This window comes from Paramisgurnus dabryanus, chromosome 8 (genome assembly GCF_030506205.2).
Source record: "Paramisgurnus dabryanus chromosome 8, PD_genome_1.1, whole genome shotgun sequence".
Lineage (NCBI taxonomy): Eukaryota > Metazoa > Chordata > Actinopteri > Cypriniformes > Cobitidae > Paramisgurnus > Paramisgurnus dabryanus.
Genome location: NC_133344.1, coordinates 23,565,413 through 23,578,790, shown reverse-complemented (window position 1 = coordinate 23,578,790; position 13,378 = coordinate 23,565,413). Strand labels below are relative to the sequence as shown.

At 39.5% G+C, this 13,378-nt stretch overlaps 1 protein-coding gene across 1 annotated transcript; it reads left to right on the top strand.

The window, feature by feature from the left end:
* The first annotated feature begins 2,533 nt into the window (after positions 1-2,533).
* On the top strand, positions 2,534-10,817 carry tsr1 (TSR1 ribosome maturation factor). Its single transcript, XM_065281049.1, has 15 exons — positions 2,534-2,687; positions 2,900-3,003; positions 3,142-3,367; positions 3,509-3,643; positions 4,071-4,510; positions 4,888-5,044; positions 5,465-5,649; positions 6,876-7,111; positions 7,205-7,364; positions 7,461-7,571; positions 8,003-8,135; positions 8,894-9,010; positions 9,116-9,256; positions 9,354-9,428; positions 10,530-10,817. Exons 1-15 carry the CDS (start codon positions 2,570-2,572, stop codon positions 10,703-10,705), a joined length of 2,514 nt encoding a protein of 837 aa, XP_065137121.1. The 5' UTR covers positions 2,534-2,569; the 3' UTR covers positions 10,706-10,817.
* The last annotated feature ends 2,561 nt before the right edge of the window (positions 10,818-13,378 follow it).

Genomic DNA, 13,378 nt, shown 5'->3' with positions numbered 1-13,378 from the left:
TACCCGTTGTAATTATTTAAGATTTCAGCTGGGTGTGTCTGTGATGGGACTGTTAAAATCAATTAAAAGAAAAGCTGGTAAACTTTGTCAATGATGGCCATTCATGCTTTTTATGGAAAAAATATTACGATATCCCACCCTGATGCGTAATAATTTTAATTGCAGCCTGGCTTTTCTGAAGAGGTAAACAAAGATGAAATCAGAGGGAAATGTAATTGAACGTGATTCCTTAAGTGGCTGTTGTGCAACTGGCCTTTCAAAATGTCTGCCATTTGTTGGAATTTTTTGAGTAATGCATTTTAAAATGTGTCACTTCAATATATGGAGGTATCACATAGATTTTATCTAGATTTTAGATTTTAGAACTGATGTTATCATATGATGAGGAGTTCTTAAATATGCAACTGATCAGTCTTGGGTATGAAATCCACCAGCGCTTATGCAGATGGACCTGAAGATAACTAGGACAAGCAGAGCAGAACTCATAAAAAAATCAAATGAGAAGGATTAGCTTGCATAATCCCTGCTTTACACTGATTAATAATACATTTCTCCACAGTTTTAAGCTAAAAACAAACAAAGCAGTGAGTATTCTTGTTATTCAATATTGGTAATCACTACTGCTGTGGATCACTAAGAGGTTAAAACTGATCCCTGGGCAAATTTATTACAGTGATGTCAACAAGCAACCAATTGCTAAACAGAGCAGAGAACTAGAGCTCTGGGTTGGTTCTGAAGCAGACATTCCACCCAGCCAATGAGGGAGCAGGATGCTGTCACTGTATCCAGGCGAACAGAGGGTTTTGAATCTTATCGAGTCTGTTTTATGAATGGGTTTAAAGGGCCATGTTGCACCCCATTGATGCCACTCTGGTGTGCTCTAAGGATTTAACTATTTAACATTAAAAAAAATCTCTGGATGACTCAGCTGACATCTCACTAATATGTCTGAATAGCCTGCACTTTGTATGAACTCTTTGTGTTTAGCAAAAGATTTACATTTTGTGTGTGTGTGCTGGAATTGATTTATAAAATATTTTTTCTCTTGTTTTATGGTATATTTAAATGAGATAGAAAGCGAGAATTAGAAAGTTCTGGAATAACTGCTTAGAATGAAAGGTAGTGACGCTCTGTCCTGCTCAGCGGGTAATGAGAAGTTAATTTGTGCTTTATCTCTACCTCTCGGGATTTCCTGTGGAGAAAAACAGAGAATGAGCCCTTCTCCTGTAAAAAACAGCGCACACTCATTTTTTTATTTACAGACTTTGTGATTTTTATTTATAGAACTGTGTAGCAAGGCAGGAAGATATGAGAGAGTGGGGGTGGGATGAGGTCACAATGCAGACAAGATTCGAACCCATGTCCCTGTAAACACTGTGAATGTACTGTATGCACTATTTATTTATATAACATTAATAATTTAGCAGAGCTTTCATCCAAGCGACATACAACAAGAGACCATTTAACATTTTTTCAAAGGAGCAAACAATAGGTGTAACCTACAAAGCTGTTTACAAGTAATAACAAGTTTGTTCTTGTGTGTGTATTATAAAACAAAAATAATGATTCATAATAATAATTAATAATAATAATAATAATAATAATAACTTTATTTTATATAGCACCTTTAGCAGCATTTCCAAGAGCTGTATAAGAACATTGAATCAAAACAGATTAAAATATACATTGCAATTAAAAAGAATAAAGAGTACAGAATAAAAGCACAAGCAACTAAACTAAATAAAATTACATAAAAGCTTCCCTAAAAAAGAAGTTTGAGACATTTTACTTTACATTAACATTTATTAATTTAGTAAATGTTTTTATGCAAAGTAACTTACAGATAAGAGTGCATTTAACAATTAGAACTAACTAAGGACAACATTTAAAAACTTCACATCAGGTTAAAATATATAAACTGATTGTGAGAAATATCTATAGCCTGTACATAAAAGCTAGGAAAGAGGCGTACTACTGCTTAGGACAAATTGACAGTTATATATTATTGGTTTAGGTGGATTTACAATTAGGGCAACATTTCAAACAAAACTGCATTTTAAAATGTAAATTTTCATTGCATTTAAACTATAGATTTTTCATAGTTTCATAGGTTTTTTGGTAATTTATCTACAACCTTTTGCACTTCGGCTAATGCAATGCTCTACCAATTGAGCTACCCTTATAAAAATGAAGCATGGTTTTTTTTGAGGTTTGGTAAAAGTGTAGAAACCATGTTTTTTTGGTGTATTGATTACTATTAGCAAAACCATGGTTTTACTACAGTAACCATGTTTTTTTTTTTTTGCTTTAACTGTAGTAAAACCATGGTAATTTTTTTTAAATGGTACATGTACAGACTGTGGGGGTGCATCATTTTCATATAATAATGTCACAATATAAAATTACACTTTGATAATGGATTTAATTTTCAATAGTCATTTAAATTAAATACAGTAGATTGCACCAGAGCAACGGTAGGTGGCAGCAGCACGCTTGCGATTCAGAAGCATGGACAGTCAGGCGCGCGAATATGACGTCACTAAAGTTTACATGTGCGGCGTGACAGAAGATGGCTGCGGGAGGCGATCAGCAGCAAGCCCACAGACCTGGGAGTTATAAACAGAAAAACAAAGGTCATAAACATGGCAAACACCGAACTAAAGGCGAGATCGGGCGGGAGAACAAAGGTATGTCCGGTCGTCTTGGAAATTATAGGAGATTGAGCAGTCACGTGTCCGCAGCCTGTCCGAATGAACACGTGTTTAAAGATCCCAAGAGCCAACAGTGCATGAAAACACTGTAAATGTGTTTAAACACATACACTTTTAACGTTGTATTGATTGGTATAGTAATGGACCACAAACATCACTGTAAACACGTTTCATGTCAATCAATTTAGGTAAAGTTGCTGTCATGGCCATCACCAAGAAACAGAAAAGAGAGCTGAGGAAAATGGATCGCAGGAACAAAGCCAATCAGCTGCGTCGTAACAAAAAAGACTCGGTAAATCAACCTATTGTAGTCCTACACATCAGTCAACAGTATTATTTGTAGTCAATTTGTTAACCACCTTACTGGTTGAGAAACACTGCTCATAAGTGATAATAACACTTAATGCCTTTGTGTTGTTGACGTGAACAGGTGTTGACAGAGAAACGGAAGCTGGGTAGCAGGGATGGACCTCCTCATCTGGTGGCAGTCATTGCTCTTCACTCAGGAGTGGACGCTGGAGCTGTGACAAAAATATTGAAAGCAGAAGTTGATGGTGTAGTGCACGAAGATCAAGGAGTCAGTGGGGCCGTGGATAGTTTTGGTCTTGTGCTTCCACGTTTTAAACAGAGATTCACCTTTTACAGGCCAGACATGAGTATGAATTATAATAAAGAATTCATATCAATACAAATTTTATTTCATCACTTTACATGGATTGTTATCTTTTTGTAGTCTGAAAGACTAGAGAACATCATGTTGTTTTAAGAGCATTCTCGTATGTTATCGTTCATTTCAGCTGACCTGCATTCAGTCCTTGATGTGGCAAAGATCGCTGACAGTTTGGTGTTTGTGTTGGACTCGACCGAAGGCTGGGATAGTTATGGAGAATACTGCCTCTCCTGTCTCTTCTCCCAGGGGTTGCCAAGTCACGGTAAGACACAAGTGAAGACTAACCAATCAGAAAGCTATCTATCTCTTTTACTTTATTGAAGTTGATAAGGACGAATGCAGGGGTCAAACTGAGGCTAAATAATTATACTTATTGTGCAAAGAGTTATACATATAAAAACTACTTAAAACCATGTGACTGCGCATCACCTGTTTACACGACATCCTACCAAATTATTGAACATAAGGTTAGTAAGTAAATTATTTGTAAGTTAATAAAATAACTTAATTATGGAAATTATATTAATTTTACATAAGAAAAGGGCACAGAGTGACATGTAAGTAGCACTGCTTTGTAGGAAATCTGTGTCCTGGGACAAAAGTTATAGGTTAATCATCGCATTTTGTGATTAAATATAAGAATTCAGCATTTTAGAGTACTGTTAATTTTTCTGTTTTTTTCGATGCAGCACTGGTGTGTCAAGGAATAGCTGATCTGGCGGTAAAGAAACGAACTGAATCCCGCAGAGCTCTCTCCCGTTTGGTGGAGTCTCGTTTCCAAGAAGCCCGTATCTTTCCCATTGACACCGAGCAGGATGCGTTGCTGTTGGTGAGGCATCTGTCTGCACAAAAACAGAGGCGCCTGGCATTTCGCTCTCGTCGCTCGCACCTGTTGGTTCAGAGTGCAACGTACATCTCTAATACCAGCCAGAATGGGGCCACGGGGTTAGGGACCCTGTGTGTGTCAGGATATGTTCGGGGCGCTCCTTTAAAAGTGAACAGGCTGGTGCACATCGCAGGCCATGGAGACTTTCAGCTCAGTCAGATTGATGCTCCCTCAGACCCTCTGCCCTTAACAGCAGCACCCAGGCAAGCGAAACCAGGACGAGGAGGAGAGGTAGAGATGATGGTAAGATGGCTGCATTACATTCCAGATTAATAAGTAACCTAGTTAGAGATTATGTGATTAAAGGTATATTTGCTTTACTTCACTAGCAACACACAATTATGGGTTTGATCCTAGGAAACAAATATACTGATAATGTATAGACTGTAATTGCTTTGGGTAGAAGCCTCTGACAAATGCATAAATGCAGTATAATTTTTCCCAGATCCCCACATAACTGTCATGCCTGTTTAGGATATACTTAAAAAACGCCAGGTTTCAAGGGTCACATGTAGTGCTTATTGGTTAAAAATCACTCTTATGTTGTTTAGGTCATAATATTGTGGTGTTAAAGTGAGAGGTACAGGTTGCTTATTTCGTCATCCATTTTTGTGCTGCAGGATGGTGCTGATGGAGATATAAATGGGGATCGTAGCGTTCGGGTGTTAATGAAAGCTGACCCCGAGGAGAGGGAGAGCCTGCAGGCGGAGGCAGAGGTAGACCCCATGGATGGGGAGCAGACATGGCCTACAGAGGCAGAGCTGGAGGAGGCTGAAGGTACTGTTGTACCATGACTTTTGTTTTGTTTTTTAATAGTGGAAGTAGAGCTGCACAATATTGAGATAACATGCGATATGCGTTTCTGCTGTTGGATGTTTTATGCACGTCAGGTTCGGGTATAAAGTAATTCGGGTTGGGTACATTTCTTTGGACCCGAGAAGACCTCTAGCGCAGGCGGTCTGGCAAATAGTATAACTGGATAGTATAAGACCTACTATGTGGGTATTTAGTAAGGCCCCTTCTGATTGGTCTAATTTGGACAATCTAAGCATGCAACACACAAATGATAGTTGTTGCAACTCTCTGTGATATAGATATCACACATACTGTTATCATGATAACGGTTCTTTTTCGATATGCTGTGCAGCAGTAATGGAAAGTACGTTATATAGCTTGATCATTTTTCTGCATGTTCAGAGGCCAGCAAGAAAAAGAATGTGATGAAAGTACCAAAGGGGACATCTGACTACCAGGCCATGTGGATCATTGACGGAGCGGAGAAGAATGAGGAGGATGATGATGATGATGAAGATGTGGACAGTTGTGATGATGATGAAGATGGGATGATGGAAGATGAAATGGATGCTGATAACGAATCTCAGGTGAGCTTTGCAAATTTGTGACCCAGTGTGTGAAAACCCAGCTAAAGTAACTAGTGTTTTCTACATAAAATCATCTTAATATAAAGAACATTTTGTAAAAATATAATCTTGACTGAGTAAGGTTAGAAATGAAAGTAAAATCAGTGATTTAATTCAAACTTTGATGCTCCTTATCTTAGAATTAGATTGAGACTTTGGCCTGGATTTCACATGCAGGATTACATTTTCGAGCAAGTTGTTGATGAAGCATTTCCTGAAGTGAAAGAAAAAACCCTCATCTACCATGTGTGTATGAACAGGAAACTATCAAGGGCTCTGCGCCAAAATAAATTACAAGGATAGTGTAAACAAATATGACCCTGGAAAGTTTTTTAGCATAACAAAGGTGTAATACAAATGTTATTACACACATAATCCCCATTAGGAATAAAGGATGTTTTAAATCATTGTAAATACGACAACCCCTCAATTTGGCAGCAGAACTGACCAATCAGGAGTGAGTTTGGCAAAAAGCAGTGTACATCCTACTGCATGTACACTTCAGAAGCATTATCTTGGCGATTAAGGTGCTAAATAAAGTCCGAAAGATGGCTTGATCATAAAGATGGGGGTGGGCACTGAGCGGGCGGAACAGTGCATACGTGACTGTCGGTTTGTGCTCCACATGGTGGAGCGGCACTGTTTGTTTTCTCAATGTCTGCTGCTTGGCCTCAGTGCCAGTCATCTCGACGCAACAATAGTGTTTGTAGAGGGAGTCCCGAGAGAAGCCTCGTGTCTTCCTGCTCTTTGGACAGAACTTCCTGTCGAGACTCGCGGAGGGGGCGGCCATTTATTTATACCAGCTGGGCTTGAAAGGACAAGGGGAAACATGACATGTATGGAAGTTCTGGTCAATTTATTTTCTTTAATCACAATTAGCATGCGTTTGATGTCTTGGTGAGCACCAAAGGAGAGTTTTCAATGCGAGATGTTAACAATGGGGGAAGTGGTACTACAGATGATTACGGAGATTATTTTTATTACTGCACCTGCGATTGTTCTGCAGGTTGACCCGGCGGGGGGCTAATGCACCCCAGCAGCATGTCTTGTCCCTTTCCCATCTTCCTTGAAGTGCAGCGTCTATTTAGCAGACTTCAAAGAAATCGAGTGTTTTGCTTGGGTTTGCTAGACACTACGTGGATGTATGTCTAGAGAAATGTTTTTATATGGTTCTCTTCCTCCCTAAGGATGCTGGCTCTGAATGCGCTTCTGGGGATGATGACGACGACGAGGAGGAGGAGGAAGAAGAAGAAGAAGAGGAGGAGATCAATTCTACCGGACGTACTGGAGCTGATCAAAAGTATGACGAATGTATGGATGAGGCAGAAGAGGGAGAGGGGCTGAGGAGATATCGAGAGGCACGTGCCAATGAGATGTTCCCAGATGAAGTGGACACGCCCCTTGATGTACCAGCCAAGACACGGTGAGAGACGGGGTAGAACCGTAAAATATCAGATGCAGTTCTTCTTAATCAAGTATAATGTGAATCACGTGGATCTGTGTTCTATATGTTAAGATTCCAGAGGTACAGAGGTCTAAAGAGTTTTCGGTCCTCGCCATGGGATCCCCTGGAGAACCTTCCCCCCAACTACTCGCGCATCTACCAGTTCCAGAACTTTGAGCGCATGCGTCGCAGAATGCTGGCAGAGGCTGCCAGTGATGAGGAAGGCGCAATGGTTAGTTGTGTCCCAAAAATAGTTATTTTATAATTTACCTCAAAAAAAAAAAAACACGGGCATTTTCGTTTCATGTTTACCCTTTAATTTATGCAGGTGGGCTGGTATGTTAATCTGCATATCGTGGATGTTCCTCCCTCAGTAATGGAGAGCTTCCAGGCTGGCAAACCTTTAGTGCTGGTGTCTCTGCTGCCACATGAGCAGAAGGTACTTGTTCAGAGCGCATCATTGTGATTTCATTTGTTTGGGATTTGTAGTATTGTAGGAACTGCTAGATAAATGAATAATAAATATAAATGCCATGTGTGCTATGCTAAAGGCGTGGTGCATGATTTTTGAAAAACACTTTGGAAAAGGGAGTTGGGCAGAGTACCAAAACACACTTGTAGCCAATCAGCAGTAAGGGTCATGTCTACTAACCTAATTTTTTCCTGGGTTGTGTATGTGTGGGTCGGGTCTATCAAAAGAAGGTCCAAATTCTATTGTGGTAGGGGCGTGTTTGTTAGGGTGATTTCAAATGTCAACATTGGCTTTTAGAGAGCATGCACCCCGCCTTTAAGTTAAGTTAAATTTTTCAATTGGAATAAGTTGGAGAAAAGCTGCTTGTTAAGATGTCAATATCGCCGGTTTCTCTGCAGATGTCAGTTATGCACATGTTGGTGAGACAACACCCGAGCAATACAGAACCCATCAAGTCTAAAGAGGAACTGGTGTTTCAGTGTGGATTCAGACGTTTCAGAGCCTCAGCTATCTTCTCACAGCACACTTCTAGTATGAGCTTTCACCATACACCTCAAATGATGTTAAATGAAGTCCATGCTGTATGATTTTTGCCAATTTTTGTAATGCAAAATTGCTTTTGTGACACATTTGTGTCAGAAAGGTTGTCAATAGGACTGCTCATATAAGAGGAATTAATGATGCATGTGTTTATCTTACCTTAACTTCCTTGATGTTTTTCATTCCTAAAATAATATTTAAAGAAAAACACCACAGTTTTCAATATTTTACTATGTTCTTACCTCAACTTAGACAAATTAATACATACCTATCTTTTTTCAATGCTTGCACTTAATCTTTTTACAGCGCGTCATGAATGTGTTGGCATTCTGCTTGCTGAGGTCGAAGTGCTTCAAATTAAGTTCTCTACCGCCATACAATATAGTTCAAATTTTTTATCCGCTTAAAAAATTGCCACGTTTTATTTTGTGCCACCATACTTACTTGTGTAACTACTAAGGTAACAGTCTTTAAGTAGGGAAAATATGGAAGTGTTTGCTGTCTTTTAAATTCATCCCTGTTTGGATCCTAAGGAATGAATGGGGTTAGGTTAAAAGCTAACACATTCACGACGTGCTGTACAAAGATTAAGTGCACACATTGAAAAAAGATAGGCATGTATTAATTTGTCTAAGTTGAGGTAAGAACATGGTAAAATATTGAAAAATGCTTGTGTTTTCCTTTAAATATAGGTCCAATTTAACGCAAGACCATAATTAATAATACATTTGGATTTCTTATTTTCTCAGGTGATAAACACAAGTTGGAGCGTTTCCTACGTCCTGATGCCCCCACAGTCATGTCTGTCTATGCCCCCATCACCTTCCCCACAGCTGGTGTCCTGGTCTTCAAACAGAGAGACAATGGTGAGGGAGAAACAGCAAACAAGCCCCATTCATTACGAAAATAAAAGCACATCCTATAGCTTTGCAGCATGTATTGAAAGGTGGTTTGTTGTACCATTACTGTAGGAATGCAGGACCTGGTAGCCACAGGCAGTCTGTTGAGCTGTGATCCTAGGCGGGTGGTGTTAAAGAGAATCGTCTTGAGTGGCCATCCATTCAAAATTAACCGCCGGTCTGCCGTGGTCCGTTACATGTTCTTCAATAGAGGTGGGCATTATTTTTACTCCATATATGTGCAGGTTTGGGTAGGATTTTAAAAGAACCATTCTGTTGAGGTCTAACATGAAAACATTTCTCTTTGCAGATGATATTCTGTGGTTTAAACCAGTAGAGCTACGTACGAAATGGGGACGAAGAGGACACATCAAGGAAGCATTAGGTAAGTGTGGAGGAGCATTTAATGAACTTGCAGTTACCCAAAAAATATGAATAGTTGGGAATGATTCACTTCAGTCTTGATATTTCATAAATGTGACCCAGTCAGTGAAATCCCAGCTAAATTCTCAGTTTTCTACATAAAATCATACTAAATAATGTAACGAACATTGTAATTTTTGGAAAAATAACCTTGATGTCTTTAATATTGACTGTGTAAAGCCCAGGATACATTGCACGATTTTTGCCATCCTATAAGATAACCTTACCACATTGTGCAACATGAAGGGTCTTAACTTGGGAACGACAAACATGTAGACTGTACAACTCACGTTAGCGCAACGTCATCAGCATGCGCAACTGGTAAACAAATACCGGTACGCAGGTCGTAGCAGAAAACACACTGTGCATTGATCATGGTGTATTTCTGACGCTGCCAGAAAACTATCAACGGCTATCTTTGGTCGCAAGGCCAGAAAACGGCCGTCTTTCAACCTTTCTCACTGTATGACATAGGACCACCGATAAAGAGCCACGATTACAGAAATCGTGACGATTGTTTCACAATGGCAATCTTTCGTCTGGGACAGCCAAAAACCGTGCAGCATGTCCCAGGCTTTAGGCCATGTCCACTGTTAAAATCAAGAGACTTTAGTCTGTATTTTACAGATAGGGTCACAAATCATTTTTTTAAATGATGAATAAATTATTCACATTAAATAAAAGAATAAAAGTTTTTGTTTACATCATATATGTGTGTGTGAACTGTGTACAATAACTTTGTATAAAAAACATGCACACACATGCATGTATAATGTTTACATGTGTATGTACTTTTGTATATTTATGTATAATTTATATTATATATAAATATAAATACTTAATATATAAATATATACTTTTCTTAAAATTATACGTGCATGTGTGCATATTTATATATACATAATTATTATACACAGTTCACACACATATATGATGTTAACAAAACCTTTTATTCTGCTATAGATTAATCGTGATTAATCGTTACTTGTTGCTATACTTAAGTTAATAAAAATAGTACTTTCAAGTAGCAGATTGAATGCAAATTTTTTTTGTGCATTTGTAGGTACTCATGGTCACATGAAGTGTGTATTTGACAACCAGCTACGCTCTCAGGACACAGTACTGATGAATTTGTATAAAAGGGTGTATCCTCATTGGACCTACGACCCGTATGTGCCCGCACCTCTGCCCTGGGTCAAGAGAGACCAGCCGGTATTTCATGATATTGACATGGAGTAGATACAGAAAATGAACTGAAGTCTATGAACATGCATCTGTCACACAATACTCAGATATCGATAACTCTTGTTTGTACTTTCATGGACTATTAAATATCAATCTCTACGTATAATCTTTGTGCTTGTCTTTTAAAAACACTTACATCTCAAATCACCACTAGATGGCAAACATGTGTTGAAGTGAAAGTGGTTATTATCTTCCACAGCGTCCAGAGTTCTGCATCCAATAGTAAATGTCCTTTTAAAGCAGTCTCTTAGTCTGAGCTAATTTAAATCAATGACAGTACAACATAGCGATCTTGGTCGCCTCAGGTTGACAATGACCGTTCATGTCATTTCTCAGACAAAAACGGTTTTGTTTGTTGCCACAAAACTCATTCAGGCCCCTAGCGTAATGCGTTGTTGTGAAGTTTCTGTTTAGCAGAAGAGATATTATGTAAGCTGAACTGAATTCCTGCCTAAGCTCCAAGTAAGTTTGTCTCTTTTTGTTTTATGAGGGAGACGGCGTGGAAAAACCACGTCCAAATCCTCACCGTAAAAACTGTCATTTAAAAATAATTTAACTTAACCAAACCTCACACTGCAATATTATCTCCCTCAACTATGTCCTTCCGACAACAACACTTTACAATTCTCGCTGTCCGCTGGCTGCCATAGCTGGCAATGCGTACGGATGATTATTGCTCGTAAGCAAATACGTAGACGCCATGATTTACGCTATTATGAGTGACACTTCCAACCACTCCCTTTCCCTGGTGGCTCCTGACTTGAAGCCCCCTTTTCACCACCATTTACACTTGTGACCCTTTCTTGTTTTCCCGTCGGATTCCCGAATACTTTACAGTTCTCGCCTTCTCTCTCTCCTGTCCCCTTGGTCTTTTGGTCTTCTGAGAAACAATGATTTATGAATTGTAATATTTATCATAAAACGGTACTCTTGCATACTTGCAGCTACATGATTCATCCCCAGGTTCTGTTGGGACCACACCACAGACGCATGCCAATATGTCTGGGAAAAGAGAAGGTGAAGCTTTGGGCTCAAAAAAACAAAACATGATCCAAGAAACAGGGTATCAAGAGTTCAGTATGTACATTTTTATCCCGCGCTGCGAATTTGATTAGAGTGGAAAAAGTCAAATAATGATAAAACAATCGAGCAAGGGTAATACTTCTTTATTGCCTAGGGGTGCACTCAAAGCTCTGGACAGTTATGTTGAGGCACTCGATTTATTTTCTCGTTCATTTTTTAGCCATAGTGCACCCGGGGCATTGAGCGGGAATGTGTTAAACACATCTTGTTTAAAGCTGAATGGGGTGTGGTATGCCTGGCCAAATGTTCATGATCTAGAGAGGAAATCTAATCCTCCCACACTGGAGATTGTCCTCAGTGTTAAGAAACACATTGCGTTGAATGCGCATGTGGAGCTTTCCTTTACTCAAAGCTCAAAAAATTGACTTTAAGTCTCTGCTGATCAAAAGCGAAATGTTTGCGATCGCGATAGAGAGGCTAAATACACGGACGGCTCTCGTAATTGGTTTTGACCACAGTCAGGAGTTAACCCTGGTTGCTTTGGGTTTGCATGGACCAGGAATGTCCTGTGGTTCCCAATTCACTGCCACCACACACAGCTGGATCCCACTGAGGACATAATGGGAGACTTTTCCATTGGAAGGGAAGAGAGAGAGTATAAAAAAAGATGGATTGCAGAGGAGGAAGAGATAAGAGTTGAACCGCTGTGTGTTTAAATTGAATGTAGAACAGAGATTGTGCAGGAGTATAATTTAAGTGTCGCTCAGTTGGGAAAACAAGAATAAGCAAATATGTTTGAGAGGAGAAGGGGGGGACGGAGGGGTGTGAGAAGGAGAGCAAGAGTGGCTGGCGTTTATGGATAGCAGATGTGGCGCTGTGGGATTTTGGCAGGGGCCAATTGTGCCTGAGTCCTACACTGGCTGGGTGGCACCAGGGTGAGAGGAAGGTCAGCGCACCGCAGCGCACAGCCCGTAAAACACCGCAAGATAGACACACGCAGAGGGCCGCCTGCCCGGGACGCCAGTAGGGTACAGAACATTGACGCACACTTACCAAGCACATGCAGATCCTTTCAGATGTATCGAGGCGACAACTCCAAAAATGTCATCTGTCGACTAGTTAAGCATTTGAAGACGGTAATAAAAAAACTAAATGATTATCGATTTATGCATGTGTAAGGGTTTAAACAAATTACATATTTAAGTGGAAACGACTTTTGAGGTAGTTAATCTGGATAACTAGTTTCACAACTCTATGTAATGTTTTCGCTTTTATTACTTAAGATGCTCTCTATACTTTGTGTCACTAGTACATCTCTCACTAAATGTTTTTTTTACTATTATATCAACACTTATCAATAGGGATGCACCGTTAGGATTTTTTGGGGCGATTTAAAGAGACAACTTCTGGCCGATACCGATATTAAACACTTGTATACAATACTACCTCCTCTTGATATTTCTGCAGAACACTCATTGCAAATGGCGATTTTTATTTTTTTTGGTCTTTATCCGAGATTTTGAAGAAAGCCCAGACTGCAGACATTTTCCCGAAATACTCTAGACCGCATGGATCAGGTGAATGAGTGATCTCGCGTGATTAACTATGTGATTGATAATTTTTTCCCTCATCGCATGTCTGACA

What these genes read in the sequence shown, in the direction of transcription:
- tsr1 (XM_065281049.1), top strand. Translation starts at nt 2,570, where the DNA reads ATGGCTGCGGGAGGCGATCAGCAGCAAGCCCACAGACCTGGGAGTTAT. An exon ending in CTTTTACAGGCCAGACATGA is followed by an intron (nt 3,368 to 3,508) that starts GTATGAATTATA and finishes CGTTCATTTCAG; the next exon opens with CTGACCTGCATTCAGTCCTT. An exon ending in CTTCAAACAGAGAGACAATG is followed by an intron (nt 9,011 to 9,115) that starts GTGAGGGAGAAA and finishes CCATTACTGTAG; the next exon opens with GAATGCAGGACCTGGTAGCC.